Source organism: Falco cherrug, chromosome 8 (assembly GCF_023634085.1).
Source record: "Falco cherrug isolate bFalChe1 chromosome 8, bFalChe1.pri, whole genome shotgun sequence".
In the NCBI taxonomy this organism is placed as follows: Eukaryota; Metazoa; Chordata; class Aves; order Falconiformes; family Falconidae; genus Falco; species Falco cherrug.
In genome coordinates this window covers 65,304,137-65,331,403 of record NC_073704.1, presented here as the reverse complement: position 1 = coordinate 65,331,403, position 27,267 = coordinate 65,304,137, and the positions used below count along the sequence as shown (strand labels likewise).

Here is a 27,267-nt window from a genome sequence, read left to right as displayed (position 1 = left end):
GGTAATGATGGCTTAATTATGAGCTGCTGTGCAGAGGAGTGTGTGAGCAGTAGTGGTGAACCTGTGGTTGTGAGCCCAGTTCTGGTCCTGTGAGAAGGAACTGGCCCAAACCCTTTTGTCAGCCTTCGATGATGACCTCTGTCTGTCTGTCTGTCATCTCGTGTTAGTACAGGGCAGCGTTCACTGCCTCTCACTGGTGATGATGAGCTCTTTGGCTGTGCTGCCAGCATCACAAGCAGCATGACATCTCTACGAGCCTGTTTTATCTCCCTTCCCATCGCTGTGCTTTTATGGAGCCCTTCCCTCGTGGGCCCTTATAGAAATACATCTTTAGACATTGATTTTATTTTTTTTTTCTGCTTGAACTGAGTCTCTTGCTGTGCCAGCCAAGCCCTCCATCAGCTGACATCTGTAGAGGAATTGATGGCAGATATCTGTAATGATCACATCTGAGTGGGCTGCAGGGCTCATCTCTGCTCACCAGCCAAACTACAGCTCCTGCCCCAGGGTGTCCTGGCACTTTGATAGTTTCCCTTCCTTAGAAGTAATTTATGGCACCAGCAGATGTGTGAATCTGCAAGTTCGTTACATACGTTTGTCACCGATTAATTCTGTGGGTGGGTGTATCTGCTGCCTAGGGTGCTCAGGTGCGGCAAGGGTTGATGTTGCGTGGTGCTGAGCTACGCTGGCAGGGCTCCTGGGGTCAGGGCTGTCTGTGGCTGCCAGTTCGCACACGGATGCTGCGAGCAAAATGCCTGTGAACCTCTGTCCCCATTCCTCCAAGGCTCTTGGGAAAAGATCTTGGGAAGGAGGGAGATAGGAAGAGGTAACTCCAGGAGAGGAAAATCTCTTAAAGGGAGTGTTAGTGCTGGTTTGGCTCCAGCTTTAGGACTGTTGCATTTCAGTATGTTTCTTGATTTGAATTGATTCGAGCTCATTGAAGGTTCCCCACAGGAGCTGCTGTAGGTGATTAGCAATATGCAAGTTGCCTGTGATTGTGCTGCTGGTGCTTTATATTGTTTTACACTGGTGACTCACAGACACTGTTTATGATTAAGTAGATTTGCAGTGAAAATGTAATTGATTTGAATGGTTCCTGGCAATCAGGAACTGTCTGGTATTACATTTTATTTCCCCCAGGTAAGTGGAATGCCTCTCCTGTCAAAATTACTGTTGTCATTGTGTAACCAAGAAAAAAAACCACCAAGCTTGGTGATGACATCTCTTGGTCTGCATAACTGCTGGCAGCTTGTTTACACAGTCACTTCAACAGGCTTATCTGATTGCGGGGCAGTGGAGAGGGTTTCAGGGGGGTTAGTCAGCATTCTCTGCTCACCTGCCTCCATTTGCAGTCACTGCACCTCAGATTTGGCTCATCTTCCTCCTGAGGTTATCCCTGGGGAAAAACATCTGTCCTGAAGCCATAAAAATATCAGAGAAGGATGCTGCAGGATGCGGTGCCGATTGTCCAGTGTCTTCACTGATCTAACATGAACTTGTGCTGGCTGTGGTGGTCCCTCCAGGTTAATGTGTGCCCTGAGCACATGATGTTTCTGATGCATCTTGGGAGTGATGTGCAGTTTAGAAACATAGTCAGCAAAACAGGGACTTCCTGAAGGTTCCCGGAACAACTTGTAAATTATGGTTTGTTCTATGTTGCCAGAGCATCTGACATAGACCATTAAATCCTGTATGTAATCCAAAAAGTTAAATAATTTCTGGAAATTTAGCAGGTTTCCAGGTCTCAGATCCAAACTGTTTGTTATACTCACAATAACAGCAATAAACTGTGAGACAGGTTTTAAAGCTTCTCAGACATGTTCTCCGGAAGGTCTCTGCACATCAAGGTATCGCAGCCCTTGCATTTGTCTTTATGATTACAGCTGCCACTGGGAAGTGCTGTGCTTTGGGTGATCTCCCGTGGGGTTGTACTGACACTTGTTCTTCTGGAAATGTGGAATGGGGTTGGGATGAGGGTAGGATAAGGGCTTAGGGAGGAGGGCACAGCGGCTCCATTTGTCTGCCAGATGTTGCGACGCAGCAAACAGGAACCCTCAAAAAGCTGAGAAGGAGCAACATGCCTGGCTGTCGGCTGCTCAGTGCTGCCCAACGAACCAATAAAACGTCAAATTGCTACTTAACAAGATTTATCCATTAGTGATTCACACCCTTTTCTGAGTATGTTTGTGAATACACTATATTAATATAATGTGTTATAAAATATATCCTGATTATATATAATTAAATAAATTATTTTTCTCCTATGGCTCTGGATGCTGCCAAGACAGGCAAACCAAGAGTGCATCCTGTGCAAAAAAAAAGAAAAAGGATGCTGTGTTGTATGCCTGGTTTCTCAAGTGACTGCCATTTAACACCGTTATTTCTGAATTAAAAATTAAGTGTTAGCCAAAGGTAATATTGAAATACTATTACATCTGACAATTGCAGATGTCCATCCATGTTCTTTTCCAAAGCTGGAAAAGGCCATTGTTCTGAAGTGTCACAAAATTAAGAGATTGATTTACTGTCTTGATGATGTTCCCTCCAGACAAAAGATTGACCAGGTGAAATGTTAATGCAGCCAGGACTGAGGGCAAATAGGAAACTAGTTTATGCAGGGAATTACGCAGACCCAAACACTAACCATAGTAAATGGTAAGGACTAATACTAAAATCAAAGCCCTCAGTAATTCATCTTCATTTAATTCTTTTCTGTAATTAGCTGAAATGTTTAGTGATGCTGTTGGCAGTTTTAGCCAGTCCTTGTATAATGCATGGTACCACCAACATTTTGAATGTCACAGCAGCTTCTTACTCTCCAGGTTCCGTGAATGAGTCTGGATGCAGCTTTGTGCATGGGAATACCCCAGGCTGTGAGCTGGAGACCAGGGGATGGACCTTAATATACTATTATACTGCATCCCTCTGATTTGGGCAGGGTACCTAACCCGTCTGGTTTTCACCTTCCTTGTAATAAAATGAGCGTAATGGTGTAATTGATGCCAAATACGAGATGGTCCTCCAGTGTGTGCCAGGATGCAGGGAGGGAAGGAGGGTTCTGACGTAAGGGGCACCATCCTTAGTGGGTGGCCTGGCAGCAGGGAGCAATTCCTCTGAAACCCATGGAGAGTGCACATGCCTCATCCCTCTCCTTGCCCAGAGCAGCTCTTGGTGCTGGGACACCCCCAGGTCCTCAGCACTGGTGATGGGGCCGCTGGCCGGTCTCTCTGGCAGAGCTGCAGGATAAAGGACATAGCAGAACCTGGGTGTGTTTCATTCAGAGGTGGGAGAGGAATTTTATCTGAGACAAGGTGCTGCCGGGTCTTTGCCATTTTGCAGACAGGGGAGAAAGTCCTGTAGAGCTGCGGAACTGCCGCTTGCATCAGGCCAAGCGAGCAAGCGCAGTAGGGCTGTAAATGAGATTTATGAATCCTGACTGCTCCTCTCCCACTCTGGCTATTGAACTGTCTCCTTCTCCCTGTTAATTGGACTCTGTGACTGGGAGAGCTGTAACACAGGTTTGCACAGTGAGGAGCATGTCTCAGCTATTTGTGTTAAATTAAAAACTGAAACAAACCTGAGAAACTTTCCTGTGGAGTGGGGGTTTTGTGCAAGCAATGTCTGAGCTGAGGGAAATGGAGTAGGAGGTTTTGGCCCAGCAGTGCTGGTTCCCTTCGCTACTGAAGAGGTCTGTGCTGTTTCCCAGTACACGGTGGCAGTCGCATCTGCAGTGAGCTATTTATGTTACAGTTCATGGGGTCTCTCTTTAGACCTTCAAAATCAGCGCTGTGCTTTTTTAAATGTAGCTGTTAATTGACTTTTCTCCATTGTGAGCAGCTAAATTTAGCCTGTGTGCTTTGTGCTGCTCAGAGGTAGTAGAGAGAGCAGCTTTTAATAGCCCTGCCTCTGCCTCCACATTGCTTCAGCTCCCTTTCTCTGGCTTTATCTCGGTGGAGATGGCATAGCAGGCTTGGGACACCAAGGAGATCTGTGGTTGAAGACCATGGTGTTTCTGCTTCATCAGGAGGCCATGTCATGCTGTTGTCACTGCAGCATGGTGGCCAGAGCTGTGGCTGTCTGTCCTGCTGCAGAGTGGCCTGCCAGTGTGCCACTGGGGCAGCGGGTGTCCCTCTGGGGAACTCGCTGCTCGAGGGGCGAAGGGCACTCATGGAAGTGGTTGTGGCTAAACAAAAGTTTATAATATAGCCAGAAGTGTATTTACTGGGTCCTTAAGGCTGCAGTTGTGTCAGTGCCTGAAGTGCAGGCTGTAAACCCAAGGGCTCGACTGGAGCACGAGCACTTCAGGGCCTGTGGTGAGAAGGGCAGGCCAGAGGAGATAGTGGGGTGCATGTGCTGTGGGTGCAGGCTGCCTGTCCCCTGCCTCCTGCGCTGCCTGCATGTCTGCCTGCCTCCGCCAGTGTGGCCAGAGAGCATGCAGCATGAGGGTGCAGTGCAGGCCATTGGCAGTGTGGATATTTGGGCTGACTAGGTGTTTTAACTGAAATACAAACTTGGTTATGGTAAGTTGGAATGTGCAAGGTCTCAGGTGCTGAAATTGTTTCATGATGACATTCCTGCATTTGAAAATGCAGCTTCCTTATAAGCTGAGACTGGTTTCAGTCATTAACTTCATAATTTAAAAGCTTATATGTATCTTCTCTTATTAAAGACTGAAAAAAGCAAACAAAAACCTGGAACTTGATTCTTTTCAAGTGTGCTGTGGGAAATCATTGCAGAAAATGCAGTTCATAAATCAATGCTTTTGTCTTACTTGTTTTATTTATTTTGTTATATTTGCCAAGTAGAATTTGCTATTGAAAAGCAATTAAAGCAAGAGCATGTTAAAACAGGCAGTGGCTGTGCTGGATATGGGGATTGGAGCCCAGGGCAGGCAAGGTGCCCTCAGTACTGATTTTGGCCCCCCGTGCTTGAGGATCCTGCCACCGAGAAGCTGTATTTAGCACACAGAGCGAAGGGCTTGTGGCACGGGTCTCAGCAGCTGGGGCAGGCACCTGAAGCACGTGCAGGTGTGTAATGTTTTAGCATGGCAAGCAATGCTCTATGAATAGCCCTTCTAACTGGGACCTGTGAGCTGTCCCCAGTGCCAGCACCTGTGCTAGGGAGGGCTAGTGGGGTGCAAGGAGGGCTGATAGGGTGCTGGAGTGGGCTGGTGGGATGCAGGAAGGGGTGTTGGGGTGATGGGGAGGGCTGGTGGGTGCAGGGAACAAGGTGCAGCAGTGGTGTGAGGCTGGAGAGCCACTGACCTCCAAACTCCTGTGGGGAGCTGGGAAACAGCCATTTCGGAGGTGGGAACGGCTGCAGGCAGGCGTGTGTGGGGTGAAAATGAGCAGTGCTGCATGCAGAAAGTGTGGCTCGGGCTGCTTCTCCCTCTGCTAATCCATGAACCCAGGAGGAATGTGTGAATGAGCTCAGCAGAGCTCTCCAGGAAGGGCTGCAGTAGGACTCCATAATCCATCCATCTGTTTCACAGCATGCCCAACGATGCACAGTCAGATTCAACTGCTCACTTGATGGGGGCCGGGGCCTGCCGTGCACGCAGGAGCTTTGCACAGTGATTCATTGCTGCTTCCTGCACCTCACCCGTCTGCAGGCTCAGAAGCTGAACCTGAGCCCCAGCAGTGAGTCCCTACAGATGGAAAGGTTGGGGAGTGATGTTCTTAGCCAGGGCGTGTTTGATTCACTGAGAATGGGGAGGGCTGTAAGTACTGCCCTTCATACCCACCTCTTTGTGCTTTTGGGGAGAGATGTGACATTAAAATTTTTGACTAACACTTTTTCACTCTTTAGCATTTATTTGTAGAAATCAGCATGAAGTGTTTATGTATGTGTGTGAGGATTTTGTTGTTGTTACATGAAACAAGCCAATTAACTGCTGGCAGCTGCTCCCATTAGCTGGCAGGCTGCATTTGATGGCTTTCTGGAAGGCAAGGGCTGCCAGTGACTGGCAGCGATGGCTGTGTGCTCTGAGGAGTCTCCCCGATGCTGCAGTGGGCAGCAAGCTGCCTCAGAAATACAGTTTTTCTTTTGGCACCCCCAGCAATGCCAGCTGTCTGTCTGCCAGGGACAGGTAGAGCAAGGAAGGACACTGAGGGATGGTGTTTAATATACTCTAGCAAAGGGAGAACTTGAGAAAGCTGGTCTTGAGGCAATGCTGCTGCTGTCTGAGCCCGGGGTTCCAGAAAAGAAACAATAAATAACCAAACATCAACAACAGACAAAACTGCTGCTCTTTAAGTTCAGGCAATTTTAAAATTCCATCCCCTTGAGAAAAATGTGATTACTCAGTTTCTGACAGCTGTGGCTGGAAGTTGCAAAGACTTTCCCAAGCTGGTCTGCATCAGTGGGTGTGAGGGCACTGAGGGCCATGCCATGGGGAAGCATGTGCGGGGACATGCCGATTTGTCTCTCCAGGGGCACTCGCCGTCACTTGCTGGGACACCATGCACCCTCGAAAACTCATCTGAGTGCCGGAGTATCAGGGTTCTTCACATCTTGCAACTTGCATCTTGGGTGAAGTATAGAGAAAAGGAGCGTGGACAGTGGGAATGTGGAATTTAGGAAACTGTACCCAAAATGTTGCCTTGTTGGATGCATGTCTTCCTTAGGTGCTGCTCTGCAGTGCGGTTGTAGAGCGGTGCGGACCAGGCAGGTAGGCAGCTGTTCTGTTCAAAGGGGTCATTCCAAAGAAGAATTTGTTTATTATTTTTAACAGATATTTAACATGGTGCCAGAGACTCCACCATCAAACTCGCAGCTGCTGTTATCTCGCAAGAAGAGCACGGACTCAAAGCCTCCCTCCTGCAGCGAGAGACCACTGACACTCTTCCACACAGCACAACCCAATGAGAAGCGTAAGTGTGCTGAGCCGCAGCTCCTGGCTTTCCCACTAGACTAAGTTTTTGGCCTAATTGTGACAAATGGATTGTAATTCCCATGCCATTCCTATGGAGTTTTACTGCTGTCAATGGGAGAGACGATTCCCATAACAGAATCAAGCTTCAGTCTCCTTTATTGCCACTTTGATGGGGAGTGTGAAGGTTGTCTGGCATCCAAGCCCTTAACCAGGTGCTTGAAATGAGGCTGCATTAGCACAGTATAGATAGAGTGTTGCTGTCCCTTCCCCACCTGACAGGCCCCTGTGTGTTCTCATTCTCATGTTCCTCGATCCCTGTCCTCGCCGTCAATGGCTGCCGAGATGTGCTCCTGTACATGGGGTGCAACACATGCAGCAAGGGTGGGCACCCCTGTGGCTTCAAAAGGCAACCCTCTTTAGATGTCCTCAGGCACTTTGCCTTTTACAGACACGAAAACTTGGCCAGGAGGTTCTGCATTTTTCTGAGGATTATGTACTATGGCAGTTTAAAAATGTTGAAGATCATCTTTCCGTTTCTGTCACTAATTGGTACTCCACATATTTAGGTGAAAGAGTCAGTAGCCCCATCCCTACTCACGGAGCAGAAATGTGTTTGCTCAGGCTGTTGCTTCATGTTACAGTGTAAGCCCAATTCCCTGCTCTCCCATTCCTCCTGTCCATGCACTCCCAGCCCTTGCCTCAGGCTGCTCCTGAAACTGCCCTGTTGCACAGGGAGCTGTCCCAGTTTGCTAAAAGAGCCGGATTGTAACCTGGTGATCAAAGCACATGCTTGGGGACTTGGCTTGCTTTGCTCGGGCAGGTGGGTGAGCACAGGGAGCAAGGAGCAGGGGAGGACTGGAATTAAACTGTCTCCCAGGATGTAAAGCTGTTGGGTTGGACGGAGAGGTTGTTGTGTACTTTGCTGACTCTCAAAACATGTGGGCTTGTCCGCCTCTGATTGAGTTACTGTTAATTACCAGGCACTCTCAGAGGATGTCATAACAATACACGTGGATTTAAGGAAGCAGTGGTAGCACCAAAGAGTGCTCTGGAAATAGCATATCACATGAGTGCTGGTGGAGCCTCCAGTATTAAAAGCTGCTTTTGAAAAATTCCAGCCTAAGAAATTTATTTGCTGCTAAGCAGTTGCTTTTTAGACTCTAGGGTTGCCCAGCTGCCAGAGACTTCCTCTCCATCCTTCCTTTGCCTAGAGAGGAAACTGAGTTCATTTATTTATTTCTGCATTTATTTATTCCCATGCCAAGCAATGTTTTCTCTGTTTTCCTCCTGTGATCTCCTGTGTCTATGGGAAGACGCTGCAATTTCATTCAGTGTTTGCTGTCCCTGCTGCATGTGTTAGAAGTGGAATAATGTGATGTTTCCTTTCTTAGCGGTCCAGAGACCAGCCAAGGCTCTAAGTCAGGCTGAAGCACAGGGGCTTGGACAGCAGCACAAGCTGAGCTGTGTGCCATGTCTGCATCATGTCCTGAGCTGTGACACAAGCTCTACTGTGACACACAAACAGCTGGCACCTTCGGTAGCCTCCCCATTGCAGAGTGCTGGCTGCATCCCTGTTTGGTGGAAACACCTCTTTCCTTTGCAGATGGCTGTCTCAGGAGTGAGGGACAGGGAGCCCCGAAGTACGTGGTCACTTTGGTGCTCATGCCTCAAAATATGTATTGGAAGAGGTAAATACAACTCAGAAGAGCCCCAAGCACAATGGGAACACTGAAGGCACACCGCATGAGTCATTCATCTATGAAAAAAAGGCAGTCGTAGAATCACAGAATGGTTTGGGTTGGAAGGGACCTTAAAGATCATCCAGCTCCAACCCCCTGCCAGGGGCAGGCACATCTCCCACTGGCCCAGGTTGCCCCCAGCCCCGTCCAGCCTGGCCTTGGGCACTGCCAGGGATGAGGCACCCACAGCTGCTCTGGGCAGCCTGTGCCAGCGCCTCACCGCCCTCACAGGGAAGAATTTCCTCCTAATATCTAATGTAAACCTACCCTCTTTCAGCTTAAAGCCATTCCCCCTTGTCCCATTACTACATGCCTTTGTAAAAAGCCCCTCCCCAGCTTTCTTGTCGGCCCCTTGAAGTACTGGCAGGCTGCAATAAGGTCTCCCTGGAGCCTTCTCTTCTCCAGGCTGAACAACCCCAACTCTCTCAGCCTGTCCCCATAGCAGAGGTGCTCCAGCCTCTGATCATCTTTGTGGCCTCCTCTGGACTCGCTCCAACAGGTCCTTGGCCTTTTTATGTTGGGGGCTCCAGCGCTGGATGCAGCATTGCAGGTGTGATCTCACCAGAGCAGAGTAAAGGGGGAGAATCCCCTCCCTCACCCTGCTGGCCACGCTACTGATGATACAGCTCAGGATACATTTGGCTTGCCAGGCTGCGAGCACACATTGCCAGGTCGCGGTGAGCTTCTCATCCACCAGCACCCCCAGGTCCTTCTTCTCAGGGCTGTTCCCTATCCATTCTCCACCCAGCCTGGCTTGATACTGAGGGTTGCCCCAGCCCAGGTGCAGGACCCTGCATTTGGCCTTGTTGAACTTCATGAAGTTTGCTCAGACCCACCTCATAGTAAGATCTAATAGTGGAAATTGAAGCTAGATCCATTCAAAATGGAAACAGAGTGCATATTTTTTAAGACTGAGAGCAATATAACCATAAGAAGAAATTAAGTGGGATGGTGATTTTTCCATTACTTGAAATCTGTTAATCGAAGTCAAATATCTTTCTAAAATTTTCACTAAAATTCATCATACTAAGCTGTGTGTAAGTCAAAAATTATAATGTTTAATAAATAGGATCATGCAAGAGAGCAGATTAGATAATCACAGTGATTATTTCATCGTTAAACATTCACATTTTTTTCCACAACTGACCCAGGAACTGAGTGAGTACTGTGAAACAAGTGTCATCAACACAGTAAATACCTAATTTTGTTCCTTACCAGGTCTTCATTATAAACACTGTTGTGGCATTTTGCTTGTATTTTATTATGCAGAGTGCTTTTGTCATCGCTTCTGTGGTTCCTGTGGATGACTGTTATCAAAGCACCCTAGATCAGGTTATCAGCCAGAAGCTGCAGCTCTGCTGTCAGGCAGGGTGTAGCGTTTACTGGAGGAGAGTCTGGAGAAGCTGGAGGCTTTGGTGAGACTCCTGCAGCTCTGCCTGACTTATTTTCCATTAAAGTTCACAAGGGCTTGGGTAAATGGTGAAAACTCAAACTCATTTTGATGTGTGGCTGGTTCCCTCTCCCTGGGAGACAGGGAACTGAGACTGGCTGAGCAGTTCAGTGATGGGAGAGTTTGTTTAGCAAAGGGAGGACTACCAAAAATGTACAAGTCCCACTCTCCCTGAAGCTCCTCCTTTCCAGCAAGGTGGTTTTGGGTGTCTTGGAGAGAAGTTGCTGGTTTGGTTTATTAACGGTAGCTCTCTTGGTGGGAGCGGGGCCACAGTGCCAGCAGTGAGGAGACACAGCTGGGAGCTGGGGACAGTGGCAGGGGCTGGGACTGTGCTACAAGGGGGATGTTGGGGGTCTGCAACGAGAGTGTGGCTGGCTGTGATGCCTCTCACACCCGACTGTGCTGGCGGTTTGCAAGTGGCTCTTCTGCCTTCTGAGTGATGGAGAAGAAACATGCTTTAGCTGATGGGCAGTTCTGGTCTTGTAGCTGTAAGACTATACTAAATCTCACAGCAAAGAATCCTTCACATAAGCTTTTTAAAAACATGAAGCAAAATACAGTATCAGCCTTTTAAAAAGGAGGAAATAAAGTAAGAGTTTCAGATTCTGCCATTCATCTCCCTCTTTAGATGGAACGCTTCCAGTTTCTTGGCTGATAGGGACTTTAATTCAGTATTGGTTGGTATCTAGCTCTGAGATTAGGCAGACAATTGACACTGATTTTTTAGCTTATAATTGGACTTCAGCCTTGGGCAGAAAATGTTTGGAAATAATAATATGTAGTGTTAGACCACATTCCATCAGCTCAGGTCCATGCTCCTTGCAGCCTCCAGTGCAGCCTCTCAGTCCGGTGGGGCTCAGCGTGGACAGTCCCTGGGCCTGGCCACCTTTGTATGCTGCACAGGTGGTCTGTTGTGGCACTGTTTAAAGCCCATTCTGGTAGATGCAAAAATAAAGGAGTGATTTGGATTGGCCTTTTGGGGTTTTTAGGTCTGTAGGCAGCTTGATTTCTCTTATTTCATCTGCTGGCTCCCACATTGGCCTGTCAGTATTTGTGGAGTCAGTGCTCTGCTTTTCTTCACTTTAGCCTCTTTTTATCTTCTACATGGATACTCGATTTCATCACAAAGCACTTATACCTTCTGATTCCAGGTGGGCTTTTGTCAGCTCATAGCTTTGTATCAGAGGACCTGCCTTGGCCCCAGCTGGGCTTGGTGTGCTCTGCACAGCCCGCAGCCTCTGGCTGAGCTGCAGCTCCAGCACCAAACTCATCACCTGCTGCTGGGGCTGGGCATAAAGCATAGTCCAAGAAATGTCTCTAAATTGGACACTCCAGGGAAATCCCTTCTGTTTATGAGCTTTTCTGACTTGGTTTAGGTAAAGTATGGCTTGTCATTTGAGCCACTGTATGGTGGTGTTTGAGCTCAAAGCTGATGAGATCGTTTGTATTTTCCTTTTGGCATATCAGACAGTGGTGAGTTGGAAACCATGGTGGGGCAAAAGGTCCAACTAGGCACATTCGAGGAACAAAGTTGGGGACAGAGAAGTGTAGGTGCTGCTTGTTCCCTTGGTGTCTTATTGGAGATTAAGATTAGTGAAATGCAATTTCAGAACATGTTGACATGTATCAACGTAATTCACACATCCTTGGCTTTGGCTAATCTCTGGAAGATAAGATCAACCAAAGCTAAACCAAGTTTTAGCCTTGTCTTGCTGCCATGCGGGCGCTGATTTTGCCCAGCTACCAGGAAAATGCAACTCTAGCAAAGGAGTGTGACGAGGAGTGTTGCTCTGCTCTTCCCCTGGCATCCACAAACCTATTGCTAATGTAAGCTTTTCTCTCTGAAGCGGTGGCAAAGAGTTGCCACAACACCATGCTCCTCTGCAGCTGGGACAATGATACTGCCAAGCTATTTCACAGAAATGTAGGTGGTTTCTTTCTGCTGTATGTTAGGATTAACTTTTCATGTATCCCAGGAGTTCCTCTTGCACTCTTTCATCCTTCTTTAAATGTGTACAGATGAGTATTACATGCTCTACTTCTAACATAAGCAGAGGTGTACAAATTAAAGGGATTGAGAACAAGGGATTCTCTATTACTATGTGCTTTTTGGTAGTAATGTAATCATATTAGTGTGCACTGGATGAAAGAGTTATCATTGAAGTAGGACTCTGTGTTTTCCAGCAGGAGAACATCTTTCTTTCAGGAAAACATCAGCACAGAAGCAGCAGCTCTCTGCCATAGGGTTGCTTTTCATGTCATCAGTGATGATAATTGCTTCTCACGATTACAATTATTGCTTATACGGAGAAGGCATCTTATGAAAATTAATGTGATTTTTAGGTAATTCAGCATAGAGCTGAGGAGGGAGCCCAGGCTGAGGATGCCGGTTTGGGATGCATAATATTTTCACTCTTCTCTGCTAAAGTTACACAAATAAGGGGGAGATCTCTTAGCAGAATATGATCAAGGGAAACAAGAAACTCTAGAAAACACCAGATTGTCAGCAGAGCAGTGCCAGCATTTCCCCAATGCAGTACAGCTGGCATGGGGGGGGGGAGGGGGGGCAGGGGGCATGAGGTACTGTTTTGGATCTGAAATGAAGCCAAGTTTCTGACCCCATAGCTGCACTGTATTTCTGAAGAGCTGAGTCAAAATGGAGCAGAGACCCCATCCCCTTTCTCCTTATAGACCTGGCCAGGAAAGGTCAATAGTAGCTGATTTCAAGTCCTAGACTGAAGCTTTTTTTTCTGAGATAAACCTTAACTGGGTGATCTGTCCTTTTCTTGTTCTAAAACGTTATTCTGCTCTGTCCCACAAATGCTTGGTCCCTTGGCAGCTGATTTCAGTCACAAAGAAATCCATTCCTGTATATAGTTTGCATTTTAATTTTTTTCAGGTTGTGTGGTACTTTGGATGTCTTTGGGAATGTAAAATATTAATGCCTGGAGAACAATGAATATTTTCTTGCTAAAACTGGTATTAATTTTAAAATTTAGCCGCATCTTAAAAAAATAAATATATAAGAGTACCTGGTATTTCTTACATTTTAATGTATAGTATCTGTGTAAACTAACTGCCTGTCTTCTGAGATCTGGTAAGATGCTGCCCTCTTTGTATTAAGGCAGGGATTATTACTAGAAACATGCGATGCCTTTGCGGCAGTATGTGCTTTATTTTTGTATACAATGGCAGCTCTGTGTGATGGTTGACGATTCTTGGGGTTTTATTTTTTTTAGAGGAGAACAGGAACAGTATCCTCAACTCCAGCCTGGAATCCGTCATCTCTTCAAATGTAAACAGCTTCCTTAACTCCAACAACGCTCCCCAGCCCAGCCTGAACTCAAGTGATCTTGAACTAGAAGTAATTAAACCCAACAGGCCAAATTCACTGTAAGTATGGTGCTAATTAGTGTTTTATAGGCTCTCTGTCCTTAATCTTTAATCAGGGCTGTTTCTTACTCTGAATCCCAGCAGTTTGTTGAAGAATACAATTTAACATTTTAATTTTTAATGGGTGCCTAGCATGTTCCTTGCATTTTTAACTTGATCTTTAGTTACTGTGAGTTATATCTGCTGGGGAGTTTCAGCTCTGATTATTTTGCACATGTGGAATACTTTTCAAGCAGAACTCCACGTTGCTGCTTTTACTGCTTGACGCATCTGGTGATAACTCCAGCAAACACAAAGGACTTTTCTTCTGAGTTAAATTCTTTGACTGTTGTCAGTACAGTTGATCTCCAGCCAAATCTGTGCCATTGCTTCTGCTATTGCTTCCTTCATCTGGAAAGTTCAAGGGAAAAAATAGTGACCTTAGCAATGACTCCCTGGGGACAGCCCAGTTATTTATGAAGTCCCCTGAACTTGACACAGCTGAGCCCTCGAGCCAATGGCCGTCTCTGCTGGGGGAATTTCCTTCCTGCCATGGCTCTGCTGGGCCCGATAGCATTTTCCCACAGAACTGCCTTTTCTCGTACATGTGAGGATCTGCTCAGATCTTCAAGAGCCACTGCAGTCCTTGCAAGCCAAAGCCAATTTTCCCCAGTGCTCCTCGGCATGCCCCTGCCCATCCCTCTCCCCACAGATCAGTCAGGAGGAATGCTGCTCCCGCCACTCAGTTTATGGCCTTGTCTCAATTAATGGAGACCTTCCTTCCCACCCCTCTGGTCCTCCCACAGGCTCCAAACACTTCCAGTTCCCACTCAACCGTAGAAGCCCCCAGTCTCTTGGGAGCAGACAGGGATATTTTTGCTTTAGCTGCTTTGCTCTCGTTATCAACAGAAGGATTGCTAGGGACTCAAAATGGATGAGTGCCAGGGTGGGTACTGCTGGAGATGGTACGACTTGTTGCTCTTGGCTTGGTTGACAGCAGTGCTTGGGGTTTGGGGGGTCTGGAGTGTAGCCCTCATGGCCAGCATGTGGGGATGGCTCAGGCCCCTGCCTGCAGTGGTTTGCATGGGCAGAAAGGTAAGTACACAGCAGGCAGCTGGTGTGAAAATTGAGTGCATGTGTGCATGTGTGAACAGAGGACAGGCTCTGGCTTTCATCCATCTGCTCTGCCTCTCTTCTCACCATTACTGCCACTAAAACCGTGAGCTGTATGAGTACCAAACAAGCCCTGCCTCTTGTTGACCTCACCTGCCATTGGCTCTGGGTGCAGGGTTGGTAAGGCTCAGCTCCGTGCCTTACCTGCTGTCTCTGGATTTACCTACTGCAAGAAAGCCACCTGCAAGGAGTGTTGCAGTGGCAGAATAGAGCATCCAAAAGGTAGGATGCCTCTAACTGAGGTTGCACGTTACATATGTTATGTACTGATTAAAGATGCATCGATATCTCATGCCTGTACTGTTGGTTGAAGCTCTGGAAGTTAGTCACATACCATTCCCCCAACAGGTTGTTTTTAGTTTCTTTGTCCTTCAAGGGCTGAAAGAGTGCTGTAACTTATAATACAGCAAGGTTTGTGAGCCTGAGTCTTGCTGTGACCTTACAGGAATTGTTTGCCAAATTCAGTTATTCAGATTCCAAGAGTTGTGTCTTCCTAATAATTTCTTTTTTAAAGGAAGTCATAAAGGAGCTCAGCAGAATATATCAGTTAAAGCTATATGAGGCTTTGGGGAATGGACGCATCTTGCTGTTACCAAGGAATTAAGTGAGCAGACCAGCAGTGAAACTATTTGGTTGCCGCCAGTTAAGGGGCCTTTACAGTTTTGCAAAGTGAAATAGTGTTTAGCAGGGGTAGCACTGGCAGCTCTGATGGCTCTGACAGTGTGGCATTTGGTGCTTTTCCTCAAATCTAGTGATGATGTGATTATTTTTACACAACTTTTCAGTCCATGTTGAGCTAAATGTCAAAAAATGAGTCATAAGGTGAATAATACCACAAGGCAAATATTTTATTCTCTGTAACCCCAAATATTTCAATCAACTATCTTTAATCCGATCTTTTGATGAGAAATGAAGCATCTGACTTCATTTTATTCTTTTTAAACAGTGCATGTATGTAGAGGAACTACAGAGGAATGAAGGCAGGTTAATTAACATTGATAATATACAGCTGTGGGCTGGCTTCAGGGGCAGTGGGCTGGCTGATGTAGATAAGGTGCAGCTGTGGCTGGTTCCTGCTAAGTAGTTAAATAGCTCTAAGGGGTACAGAAGAGGAGCCCTGGATGAAGAGAGACCAGGAAGAAGCAGAGAGCGAGCATGAGCACCCTGGATGCAAGAGAGACAAGGAGAGGCTGTGCTGGGGCAAGGTGTGGGAGCTACTTATCAAAGTTAACCTGGTATGTGATGGTAAAAGCCTTGTTGCAGCCAGCTAGTTTACTAGGCCTGTGACACATGTAGATGTCACTTCAGCCCCTCTATGTCTGCTTATCCATGAGCACTAATCTCTACCCACGGTTTTGGCAGCGCCATGGTATTTTGTCCTTGGTGGTCAGTGCTCTGTGGGGGGTTCAGTAGCAAGGATGAGGAGGGCTGCCAGCAGTGGGTCTGTCCCCCAGACCAGCCCTGCAGCTGTTTACAGGCTGCAGTCTGGGTCAGGGCAGGGTGTCTGAATGGTGCCAGTATCCCAGCAGCTTTGTTGTCGCCGCTCGGTGGGACTACCCAAATAATATGTGTATAAAGCCACTTCTGTTTTTTTAACCAGCTGAGTAATTTGGGCTTTGCAGGAAGCCTTGGGCAGCTACATACACTGCAGTAGTATCTGTTACTGCCATGCAAGGCATTCTGGTGCTCCCCTGTAATTACCAGACCCACAATTAGGGTATACAGCAGTGGGGAAGGTCTTAGGGTGCCTTGCCCTTTGCTGTCCTTCAAATACCCTGCCAAATTCTCTGCCAGTCCTCTGAGACCCATCTTTGAGCTCTGCTTCAGGAGTTTTGGGTTGTTTGTTTGGGTGGGGGTTTTTTTTGCATTCTTCAATGTTTTCTGTAACTTTTGGCGGTGGACCAGGGCCATCCTGTTTGAGGACCTGTTCAGGAGGGGCTGGCTTTCCTGGCAGCCTGCCCATCAGTTGATCAGCTGCCTGAGTTGGGAGCCAGTGCTCACCAAAATTCAAACCCTGCAGCTGAGGAGCTGTAAAATTCCAGGTGTGTGGAGGCCAGAAAGTCCTGCTTTCCTCCTTGAAAGAAAAAGGGATTTCTTCCTGAACAAGAAACTTCAAAAGAACAAGTACAAAAGAATCCTGGCTTCAGTGTTTCCTTCCCTTCAAGAAAGGGACCTCTGCTTCCCTAATTGGACAACAGCAAAGGTTAGTAAATTCAAAACTACTCAGACCAGAATTTGACCTACTGCTTATTTTCTGCTAAATACACCACTGAAAAACAGGGTAGATGGAGACTTCCGTGCAGGGGAATTCCTTCATTAATTAGGGCCTTTTCTGACTATTCTGAGGTTTGTTGCCTTGGTGTTGGTGCATCTTTCACCCTTTGCCCGCATATGCATACTGGACACAGTGACCCCAGTGTCCTGTCTAGCCTCAGCATTATGCCAGGCCCCAGGCTCAGCTGAAGCTGTCCTGAGATGGGTGCCCACCTAGGGAGTGTGATGGGCAGAGTGGGCACACAATGAGCCTTTTGGCATCAACATTGCTTTGAAAACTGCTTGTCTTGTGGCATCACTGGGTTGCCCATTAGTGGCTTTGTGTCACCTTCTCACACATGCTATGTTGTAGGCAGAGTGTGACAGCTGTGAAGGGAAAACCACCTTTTTTTCTGCTGGTCACAGGGTATCAAACTTCAGTCTGTGCTCTGAAAGCTGCAATGTTGTGTTGCCCCAAAGTAACATCCACCTTGAAGCTGCTCACCAGCCCAGCCAATGGCAGGGACAGTGGTGTACCTGAAACTATCAAAAACCCTTCCATCATTAGTTGCCTTCTCCCCACAAGCAGCAGCTAGATTCAGTGCTTCCACCTTCATCCTTTAAGCCATGGTAGAACCCAAGTGGGTTGTCCCCAGACATGGATGTTTCATGTTGGGCATGGTAGCTCCTGACTGCATGGGAGCCACGGCACAGCTACTCACCCTCTGCAAAAGCTCTTTGGGAAATTGCAGGGAAAGGAGTTGGGTCACTTTGATGTTTTTGCTTCTTGTTAAGCGGAAAACTGATGTTCTTGTGGAAATCGCAGAATCGTCAAATGGTTTGGGTTGGAAAGGGACCTTAAAAGTTCACCTAGTTCCAACCCCCTGCCAGGGGCAGGGACACCGGCCACCAGCCCAGGTTGCCCCCAGCCCCGTCCAGCCTGGCCTTTGAGCACTACTGGGGATGGAGCACCCACAGCTGCTCTGGGCAGCCCGTGCCAGTGCCTCACCACCCTCACAGGGAAGGATTTCTTCCTAATATCTAATGTAAACCTGCCTCCTTTCACCTTAAAGCCATTCCCCCTTGTCCCATTACTACATGCCCTTGTAAAAAGTCCCTCTCCAACTCTTTTTGATCTTACTGGGAAACATGGAGTACAAATGTTAAGGACTGCAAGTCTGGGGGATTTCTTGTTTTACTGCAGTAAGCACCAATGCATTCAAAGCTTGTCTTCAAATGTGCAGTGCTGAAAGTTGTGAATGCTATTTGTGAAATTACAGATGTTTGTTTGAGCTTTTGTTTACAAAGCCTCTCGGCTCCCTTCTAAACACTCGTGTATCCACCAGCTTTGCTCCATGGGGAGCTGAGCCGATTCCTAAATCTCTCTTGTGAGTGTGTGCTGCTTCTACCCCAGGCTCTGGGTGTGATGAGTGCTTATGGCAGTGACCATGCTGGGGCCAAGGTGTCCTCTCCTTGGTGCTGTTACCACTGTCACCCTCCCAAGGGGAGCACTGTTGTTCTCAGATTCACCTTCCCTTGAGCATTGTCCTCCTGCACCAACTGGGAGGGAAATGGTTTTGCTGCAGGGCAAAGGCTCTTTCTTCCCAGCCACCAATCCGGGTTTTACTATGGGAATGCATTTATTTTTGAGGGCTGGGCTTATTTTTGTGGAAAAACTGCTCTGGGCAGGAGTTGTACCCGGTGAGTCAGCAGGACTGCAGTTCCGTGCCAGGAGCTGTTACTGTGGCTGCAGGGCATGGAGGGACTGGGGCTGGCTGCCCAGGGCCACCAAAGCTCCAGGGAGAGGGGTTTGTTTCTAAAGAAGTGTCAGATTTCTTTATCCTGCCCTTGCAGAAAATATCTTAGAAAATATGGCAAAACAATAAAGTGTAGTGTTTCTAGCATATGTGCTTCAGCTGAAGGGGGGAAGTTTTCAAACTAAATTGCGTGATCATGAAAAACAAAAAGCATTTAAACCCTTTAAGAAAAGCACCTTGCTGTGGCAGTTCTGCTATGCATACCTGTGAAGCCTCTGACATGAGGTGTATCACTGTAGATAACAGACACCTTGATTGGTGTTTGCTTTGTATTTTTTCTGTTTTATTTATATATTAGTCTCTTCTGTATTATTCAAAGACCTCTGCTGCACGCAGGGCCCTGCTGTGCTGGGTACATGGGCAGCTGCTCCAAGTGCTTAGATCTGGCTAAGGCCAAATCAGAGGGGGGTGCTGCAAACACACGAGGCAGTAGCCAGATAGCATTACGCAACCTCGTTAGAATCACCTTTTAGTGCTTAAAATAAGTGTAATGCCTGAGTCTTAATTAGCTTTTGGGTGTAATACTGGGTGCTTCTGGCTGACTTCCTACCTGCGACTTGCTGCAGGCTTTTATATTTGTTTGCAAAGCTGAACAAGTAATGTGTTACAGTTTGGAAAACAAGCAGCAGCCAGAACTTACTGGAGGAGGTAAATGGAGTCACCAGGGTTTCAGTTTCTCCGCTCACAGTAATTTTGTGTTGTATGGGGCTGTTTTGAATGTGGGGTGGGGCCGGATGATGTTTAGATGGGTAACTAGATAAGCTGCATTTTTGCATTTTGACTCCACAAAATTGCTAGCCTGTACTCTTGTAACTATAAATGTGCAAATGATACCGCGGGCGGGCTTCTGCCTTTTCTTTTTGAAGGGGAGGTGAGCATCAGAATCGCCCAAGAAGGGCTGGACTGGGTGACAGAGCGCACAAGTTTAGCAACTAGCTCAAGGGGTGCTTGCCTGGGTCCTGCAGGCACCCTGTTTCAGCAATAGCCATGCAGCCCTCTGTCAGCTGGCTGCAGGCAAGTGTTGGGACGACCTGCTCCATCCACACCGTCCTGCTGCTGCTCCCAAGGAGAGGAGCAGCGGGTGGCTGCTGTTGGGAAGACAGGCTGGCTGCTATTTCATGCCTGTGCAAATGGGACTAGAATATGAAAACTGGACACTTTTTTTTTTAGTCCTTGGCCACATCTTTGCACTAATGTTTCCCAGTGGTGGCTCAGAGTGCTTATTTTATTGTCTCCCAACCCTTTTTAATTTTTTGCTGCCACTGAAGGAGTACTCCATTACCACTGCTGAAGTGAAGCACAGCCTGACAGGACTTCTGGGATGTTTCTGAACAGTTGCTTCTTACAGGTTTCTCATGCTCTCTTGAAGGCTTGTTGATTTCTGAAGTTAGTAAGGCTCTCTGTTGGAAGATTACCTAGCAGTGCTCTGAGAGGCAAAACTTCACATTTCTGGGCTGCCTTCTGGAAGGGTGCCCCCAGGAGGACCTGACCATTTCTGTTTGCCTGACCTGTCCTTCCCCAGCTGTGTGCAGGGCTTCATGCAGACCTGCCTGTTTGCCCTTAGCATCATGAGTCCTGTGGTAACTGGCATGTCACCGTCTGCTGCTCTCCTGTACATCGGGTTGGACAGGCAGCCCTCTGCCTGTAGCTCAGCCTGCCTCCATGCCGCTTGCAGCCCAGGTGCTGCACACCTGGCCCTGCGCTGTGCTGAGTAGAGCTCAGAGATAGGAGACCTTCCTGTAAGTCACCCCATGGACAGAGATGGTGCCCTGCAGTGTTGTGTTCTCTGCAGAAGCTTGGCTGTTCTAGCTGTTTTTCCTGTGCAGAATGACTGGTTTAATGCCCTGAGGAGACACCGTGGGTGCAAGGCATGCGTGGGCTGGAGTGCTGAGCAGGTGGGCAGCAGCGGCTGGGGGCTGTGGGGCTGTGATGAGTTGCAGGAGGAGGCTCTACCTGTGCAGAGCAAGCATGGAAATACGCCTTTTTATGTGGACTAGGACTCAAGCGTCAGATGTGTCAGTGAGTGTCTAAAAATAGCAGGGAGCGAGCTATTGAATAGCCTGGACCCCAGGCATGGCAGGCTCAACCCTGCCTAGGGCTGACCCAGCACGACCCTGCTGGCTCTGCTTTGCTTCTGTAAAGCCCTGAGAAGCCCCTTGACATCAGAAGGGAACCCCTGAGGCTGGGAGTCCTGACGCACAAGGAAATGCCCAGAACTAGCTGCCCTGCAGCCCCTACAGCCTCCCTTTCCCAGCCCTCAGGCACATGGGGTCCATCCGTTCACGCTTCCCACCCGGCTTAGGGCAGTGGAGGGGCCTGGTGTGTGCCCAGCCACCAGGCAGCTCAGGCGTGAAGCTTCCCCAAGGCTCTGGTGCTGGCTGGTGTCAGATGATGCCAGCTCTGGAGCACATGGCTTGGCAATCTTGACGTCCTCTTAAAGCTGGGTGAGCTCATGTGCCAGTCAGTGTCTGCTCCCCTCTGTGCCGGTGTGGCAGTTCCATAGCAGCTCCCCTCACATCGATGCCTTTGCCAGCTGTGCCTGGAATAAGCTTTGTAGGTGCCAACTAAGTCAAAAATATTGAATGCAGGAAAAAAAAAATCACTTGACAAAGGAAATACCATCTGTTGCTCCCTCAGAATGAAATATTAGGCCTTTTTGCCTGATTTCTCAAGAAGATACCGCCAGCCTAATGACACTGCCTGTGCCTGGTGGCGCCTCCATGCTGTCCCGGGCCAGAGGTGTCAGTACAGAGGCAGTGGCTGTCGGGGCTTTTCCCAGATGATAGGGGAGCAGCGCCTGGCTGGGGGAGGTTGTGTGCAGAGCTGAGGCCCACGGCAGGGACAATGGCGGTGCCTGTCCTCACCCACAGGCTCAGGGCGCCTGAGGCGGGCTCAGCCACCCAGCCCCAGCACATGCTGCTTGCCACACCTCCTTAACCCCGGGGACTCTGCCTTAGGGAAATAATAGCTTTGGGAAACTTGGATTTAGTCAACACATGCCTATTTGCATTTTACTTTATTTTCTCATTGACCAAGTATGGCTGTTTCTTGCCCTCCATGGGTATGGAAAGAAATGAGGAGCGGATCTAAGATCTAGTGGTCATGAAAAAAATAACCCAGTTAATCTATGGGAGAGAGGTTATCCCCATGTGCTTTTGATTTACAGGACCAGAATAAATCTTAATTAGGCATCCCAGCTAAAACTTGGAACTACATTTCTCCTGCCCTGCCTGAAAATAAGAGAAATTGCGAGTTATTAATGAATTTGCAAAACGGCCTCCATCGGTGACTTCTTGCTGGGGCAGGCCAAGCAGGCGGGAGGAGAGCTGGGGGTGGCAGCAGCAGCAGAGAGGGGTGACAGCATGCTGAAGCCATGGTGCCAGTGGCCTCAATGTGGTGATTGGAGGATGCAGCTTCTCCCCATTGCCCTGTCCCTTCTCTGCTCTGAAGTTCCTCGCCATCCCAAATCCATGTCTAGCAGCAGACAAACCAGCATAGTGTCATCAGTGTATCACACAGGATAGATAGTGGGTTTTGGAACAAATAATCCCTTGAACATGCAAACAGCTTTGGCAATTATAAGCTGTGACACACGTAAGCAAACACATGCAAGGAGACGTAAATAGACCTTTAAATGCTGCTGATTCCTTGCAGAATTTAAGTCACTTTTTCCACTCTGAAAAATAACTACATAAACATGATACAGCCTTTTTCAGCAGCTCCACTCTCTGTACCCACACAGAATGCAGATCTCTGCAGCAAAAATAGTTTAGTTTTGCTTTTCATTCTTTTTTTAAACTTTTGTGGAGTCTTCAGTAGTAGAAGTGATGTGAACATTACTGTACCCTGCTTTGTTAGTCAAGTTACTGTAAGAATAAATCCTTCTTATTTCAGGATCCACATCCCTACACTGTCTGCAGGAAGATTAGCCAGGTGTAAAGGGCAGCAGAAGCTGGTGTTGGTTAGGAATTCATGGGAGAGTTCCTCTGTTTCTGGGTGCCATGTGAGGCTGGCAGCTAGAATAAACTTATTTGTAGAAAGACCCCTGTGAAGGCACACAGAGAGCATGTCTGGGGATTTACTTGGAGGATGTGAAAGCCTGAGAACTTTTTACAGCCATATCCAGCTTTTGTTTTATTCAGCATAGAGCAGCTGTGAGACAGTGCCATTTTATTCTCTGAGCAGAGCTTGATGAAAGCATGGCAAAGAGGTTACATGCCTGAGTGCTCCAAGGAGCACTTCTCCTAGTGGGTGACATGGCGGTCACCTGGGCACCCTGACTCTTGCACAGTTTGACTTACACAGTGGAAGAAACCTAGCCTCAGGAGTGGATCTATCTTCCTATAAAATACAGTGCTTTAAAACCTTGGTAAGCTTGTGCAGTGCTGGGAAAGCTGAGCTTTCTCATGGCTGCAGAGCTAACCCACGGTTGGTCAGTGATGGTCTCCATGTCTGTCAGCTGCTGTCACAAAATACTGTCATTTCTGCCTTTCTAAAGTTCTAGAAGTGCTCAGCTGCTTTTTAGTTTTTTTTGGTTTGTTTTGGTTTTTTTACAGATAACTTGTGATTTGTGATGTATTCTGTTGAGTGTCTAGTTGGGTAAATAGAGGTGGAGAGGCCAAGGTGGTTTGTCCAAGGGGCAGCAACAGCAGTCTTGATTCTGCCCTCTGTCCTGCCCTGGGATTTACATCCTAAATGTAAATCCCGTCATTATCACACCGGATTCAACAGTAAGAGCCAGGATGGCAGCTGCTCAGAAGTGTTCCATTTCAAGCTAGGAAAATGTCCAGCTGCAGTTGAAGTTACTAATTCTGACACTGGTGTTGGATGGGGTCGGGTGAACCAGCTGGTCTTGCAAGGCAGATGCTAGTTAGTTGCTGATGAGTTTTTCACACCTTTAAAATGCAAATGAAGATGGTTAATAACAAACTGTTGCACTCACCAGATAACATCTTGCTGACTTGGCAAAAAGGTTTGCCATCCTTGTCAGCTGAATGCTGCTGCTGCTGGGTAACAAGGTCATCCCGTGTGATGAATAAGGGGTATAGCGCCAGCAGGCTGCCAAGGCTGTGGTCTGCACCTTGGGTCACAGAGTCAGCAGCAGCACAGGAGGGTGTTAGGGCTGTATGTGCTCCAGCTGAGTCAGCTGCTGCTCTCATTGTAGTGGGCCACGGTGGCAGCACCACGGCACTGGGGATGTGCTGCCAGCACCAAGCAGGATCAGCTCCAGTCTGCCCTCAGGATGGAGCTGTATGCCTGAGCCACATCTGGTCTAGCAGTTTAGTTTCATCTCTGGCTGTTGCCGCCCTGTTGGCGTGGCCCTGTCCTCACGAGGGCTTTGAGAGCTGGCAGGTTACATATACACTCTCAGTAACGCCCATGTCAAATGCATCTGCCTTCTATTTCTCTCTCTTTCACTATCCATTCCTGTATTCTGCTAGGATCGTACAAATAATTCTGGCATTATCTGCAAAGCCCTGCTAGTTTTGAGGTCTGAGCTTTAGACTGATCCAGAACCAATGCTCTGCAAACAGCAATATAGGATTTATTTTTCCCATTTCTGATGTCCAGGTCAAATTTGCACAGTTTAAAGTTCAGCTGGCTTTTCTGGCTGGTACTGTCATATGCTGAAGGTGGGATCCCCCATTGCAGTCCAGCTGTGTCCTCTCCAGCTTCCACGTCCCTGGAGGCGATGCAGATGGAGCATGGGCATCCTGCATGTGCTGGGAATGTGGCTCCTGTAGCTCTTTTTTGCACATCCCACGTGGAGCAGCAGAGCCTGGGAGCACAGCATGCTGGATGAGCGGATCACCTCCCATAGGTCTCAGCAGCAGTTATGTGCTTAAAGCCATACTCAGCCCCGCTTGCTGATACATGCAGGTAGGAAGAAAGGTGCATGTGCAGTCAAGCCCCTTTGAGTTGTTTATTCCTCTTCTGCTTATCAAATCCCTCCCTGCTGTTTAACTGCTCACAGGTAACTGGTTTAAGAGCAGCTCAGGGTTCAGGCAGCTGCTGGCTCCCCTTGACAGGGTACGATGAGTATGGCAGTGCTGGGGTGTGGAAGAGCCTCTGGTCATGGATGGACCTGCCAGGGAATTTTTGAGCTTATGTTTCCCTCTGTGCACCAGCATTTCTGGGAGGTCAGGCTTACAGGTCAGAGTATTTCTAAGATAATACCTTACCTGTTATCAAATGATGTGAGGTGCAGAACCAATGCACTTCATGGTTTTGTGCTGTATTTTCCATATATAAGTATATTACCCATTTCAAAAGGATGAATGTGGTTCAGGAGATAGGAACCCAGCAATGCTTTTAAAAGGAAAAAACATTATCTATAGACCATCAGAGGATCTGCCCTGCACATGGCCAGGGGAGCTAGCGAACCCTCAGAGCGGGCTGGTGGAGGGTCCAGCTGCCACCCTGCCCAGAGCAAGCTGGTTGGAACGGGCAGGAGCGAGCAGGCACCATCCTCTGCACTGTGTCTGCCCATCTGTCCTTTGTGCTGTGTCAGAAGTGAGCCCTTAACATACTCAGCTTTGGCAGTTCCTCTCCCTTTTACTCACTTGCCCTTGTTTTGCAGAAGTTTTCATGGCTCTCTTCGCTTTTGCTCGTGGTGTTTATATTCCTGAAGAATAACAGCAATTAGAGGTGCAGAAAGTGCAGGAGCAGGTCCCACCCTCATCCTGCCTTCCTGCCAGCTACTTTGGGAATGTCTGTCTGAAATAGCATCACTGGGACTTCTTAAGGAATTTTCTCATAAATCAAATAGTCCTTTTCCTGAGGAACCTGGATTCTTACCCATTCTCCCCTCACCCCAATATTCAGCCCCACTTTTAATTTGGAAAAGGACTGGGAAAATGCATTGGGTTTTTGTATTGATGTGTCTTGCTATAAAAAATGGGGTAGTTTGTGCTCAGAGAGGTGGTCTTCCTCCTGGATGGGAGAGCTGGTACTCAGGAGGGTGTCCCGGGGACACAGCCAGTAGGGATGGGTCTGCCAGTCTGTTTTGTGGGGAGTACCACGTTGCATTGAACTCTTAATGACATCCAATGGTGCTTGTCCTAGTAAAGACATTTTTTTTTTACTTTAGCTTCATTTTCTGATTCTCTCTTGTTCATACAAAATTGCAGAGAAAACCTAGTGGTGAGCACAGGGTGCCTGGAGTCTTACACGGTATAGAAACTGCCCGGTGCATTTAGGGTAGGTGAAGCAGGATCACGAGGAAATAGGAACTTGATTAATTGCAGGGCTTTGGGCTAAACAAAGCTGTTTCTTCTTCCTTCCACTGCATTGTGGCCGGCTGGCCGGGAGCCACTGCAGCTCTAGTGAAAGGGAGGAGCCGGGAGAGGCATTGTCAAGGCCAACAGCTCCGGGCTGGGATTCCCCCCAGGCCCTCCTCTGTCACTGCGGGTCCTCTGCTGCCCTTTGTCAGGGGGATTAAAGCCCTGAGTGCCTGTGTGTGCCTGGCACCGTTATCTGATACAGCAAATCACAGCTGGTAACTGCTTGGGCTGGGGAGGTGTGTCTCCCACCAGCCCTGCTCTGTGCAGCCATGCAAAGCTTGGCCCAGCCCCCAAATTGCTGGGCTTTTGCCTAATCTGGGTTTTAATAGCAAAGGCCAGCCTCAAGGGACAGATCTCCTGACTGACAAACAAAAAATGGCATTTTTTAAGGATTAGGTAATATCTTGTAGCCATAGCTCCTCCGGAATAACCTTATGTGCTGAGACAGGGGGGTTTAGGCTTGGCATTTGGAGTCCCAGCGGGGTGGGGTGGCCTGAAGCTGGTGGGAGAGGTGCCCTGGCTGGGCCCCAACCCCAGGCCCCCAGGGAAATTGTTGCTCAAAGTATTGCCTTCCAAGCAGTGTTACGATGCACAATTATTTCATCTTTCCTTCTCTCGATACCGCCTTATGTGGCTGGTCAGGATTTGCGTCTTTTCCGTCTCCTAACAGAGCTGTGAGGTGCTGCCACTTTGCTCACAGAAATGGGGAAGAACCCTGGGACACTCCTAATAACAGATCTGCACATAATTTTGTCTGGAGGGGCAGAGGGTGCTCAGCCATGACATGCCCTCTGCAGCAGAAAGCCTGTGCCATTTGACGCAGATTGGGGTGAAGTTACCCCAAATGTAATTGTTTCCTCTCCTGCTTGGAGTCACAGGAACTATTAAAAGGTTACTAGAGTAAGATTAGGGACAGCACAGCAAAAATGAGGTGTTAGGTTCTGTGCCAGGAAGAAAAATGAGTTTGCTGCAGAGACTCATCATAAGCATGGCTTGAAGGGCACTTGGCAGCACCGCAGGGTGGGCTGGGACCTGGGGAGAGGGGAAAATGCCAAATTTCTGCAGCAAAAAGGCAGATAATCCAGCTGGCAAAGCAAGCTTCCTACTCCACAGTTATCTGCCGGAGGACCCAGGGACGTTCCTCTGTGCTGAGCCAGGCAGGGGGATTTAGGCAGACATCTCTGGGGGTGCATTTTTTATTTTAGATGTGGGTTTGGCTTTGTACTCAAGAAGAGTAGAGATTATTTCCAGTTTAAAACAGAAACTGCTCATCTCCTAGTTTTCTTCTTTGAGAAAAGATCCTAAA

The 27,267-nt window shown here is 48.0% G+C and overlaps 1 protein-coding gene across 9 annotated transcripts in view; it reads left to right on the top strand.

Moving 5' to 3' along the window:
• Positions 1 to 27,267, top strand: part of ARHGAP26 (Rho GTPase activating protein 26) — a 202,996-nt gene that overhangs the window by 153,588 nt on the left and 22,141 nt on the right. For all 9 annotated transcript variants that reach the window (XR_008733423.1, XM_055717605.1, XM_055717604.1 and 6 more), the window contains 2 exons: positions 6,734 to 6,872; positions 13,303 to 13,456. Coding sequence is in view for 8 of the 9 variants with exons in the window: in XM_055717605.1 (XP_055573580.1) it covers positions 6,734 to 6,872; positions 13,303 to 13,456 (293 nt within the window). In the remaining variant the exon portion in view is untranslated. The remainder of the gene's footprint in view (positions 1 to 6,733; positions 6,873 to 13,302; positions 13,457 to 27,267) is intronic.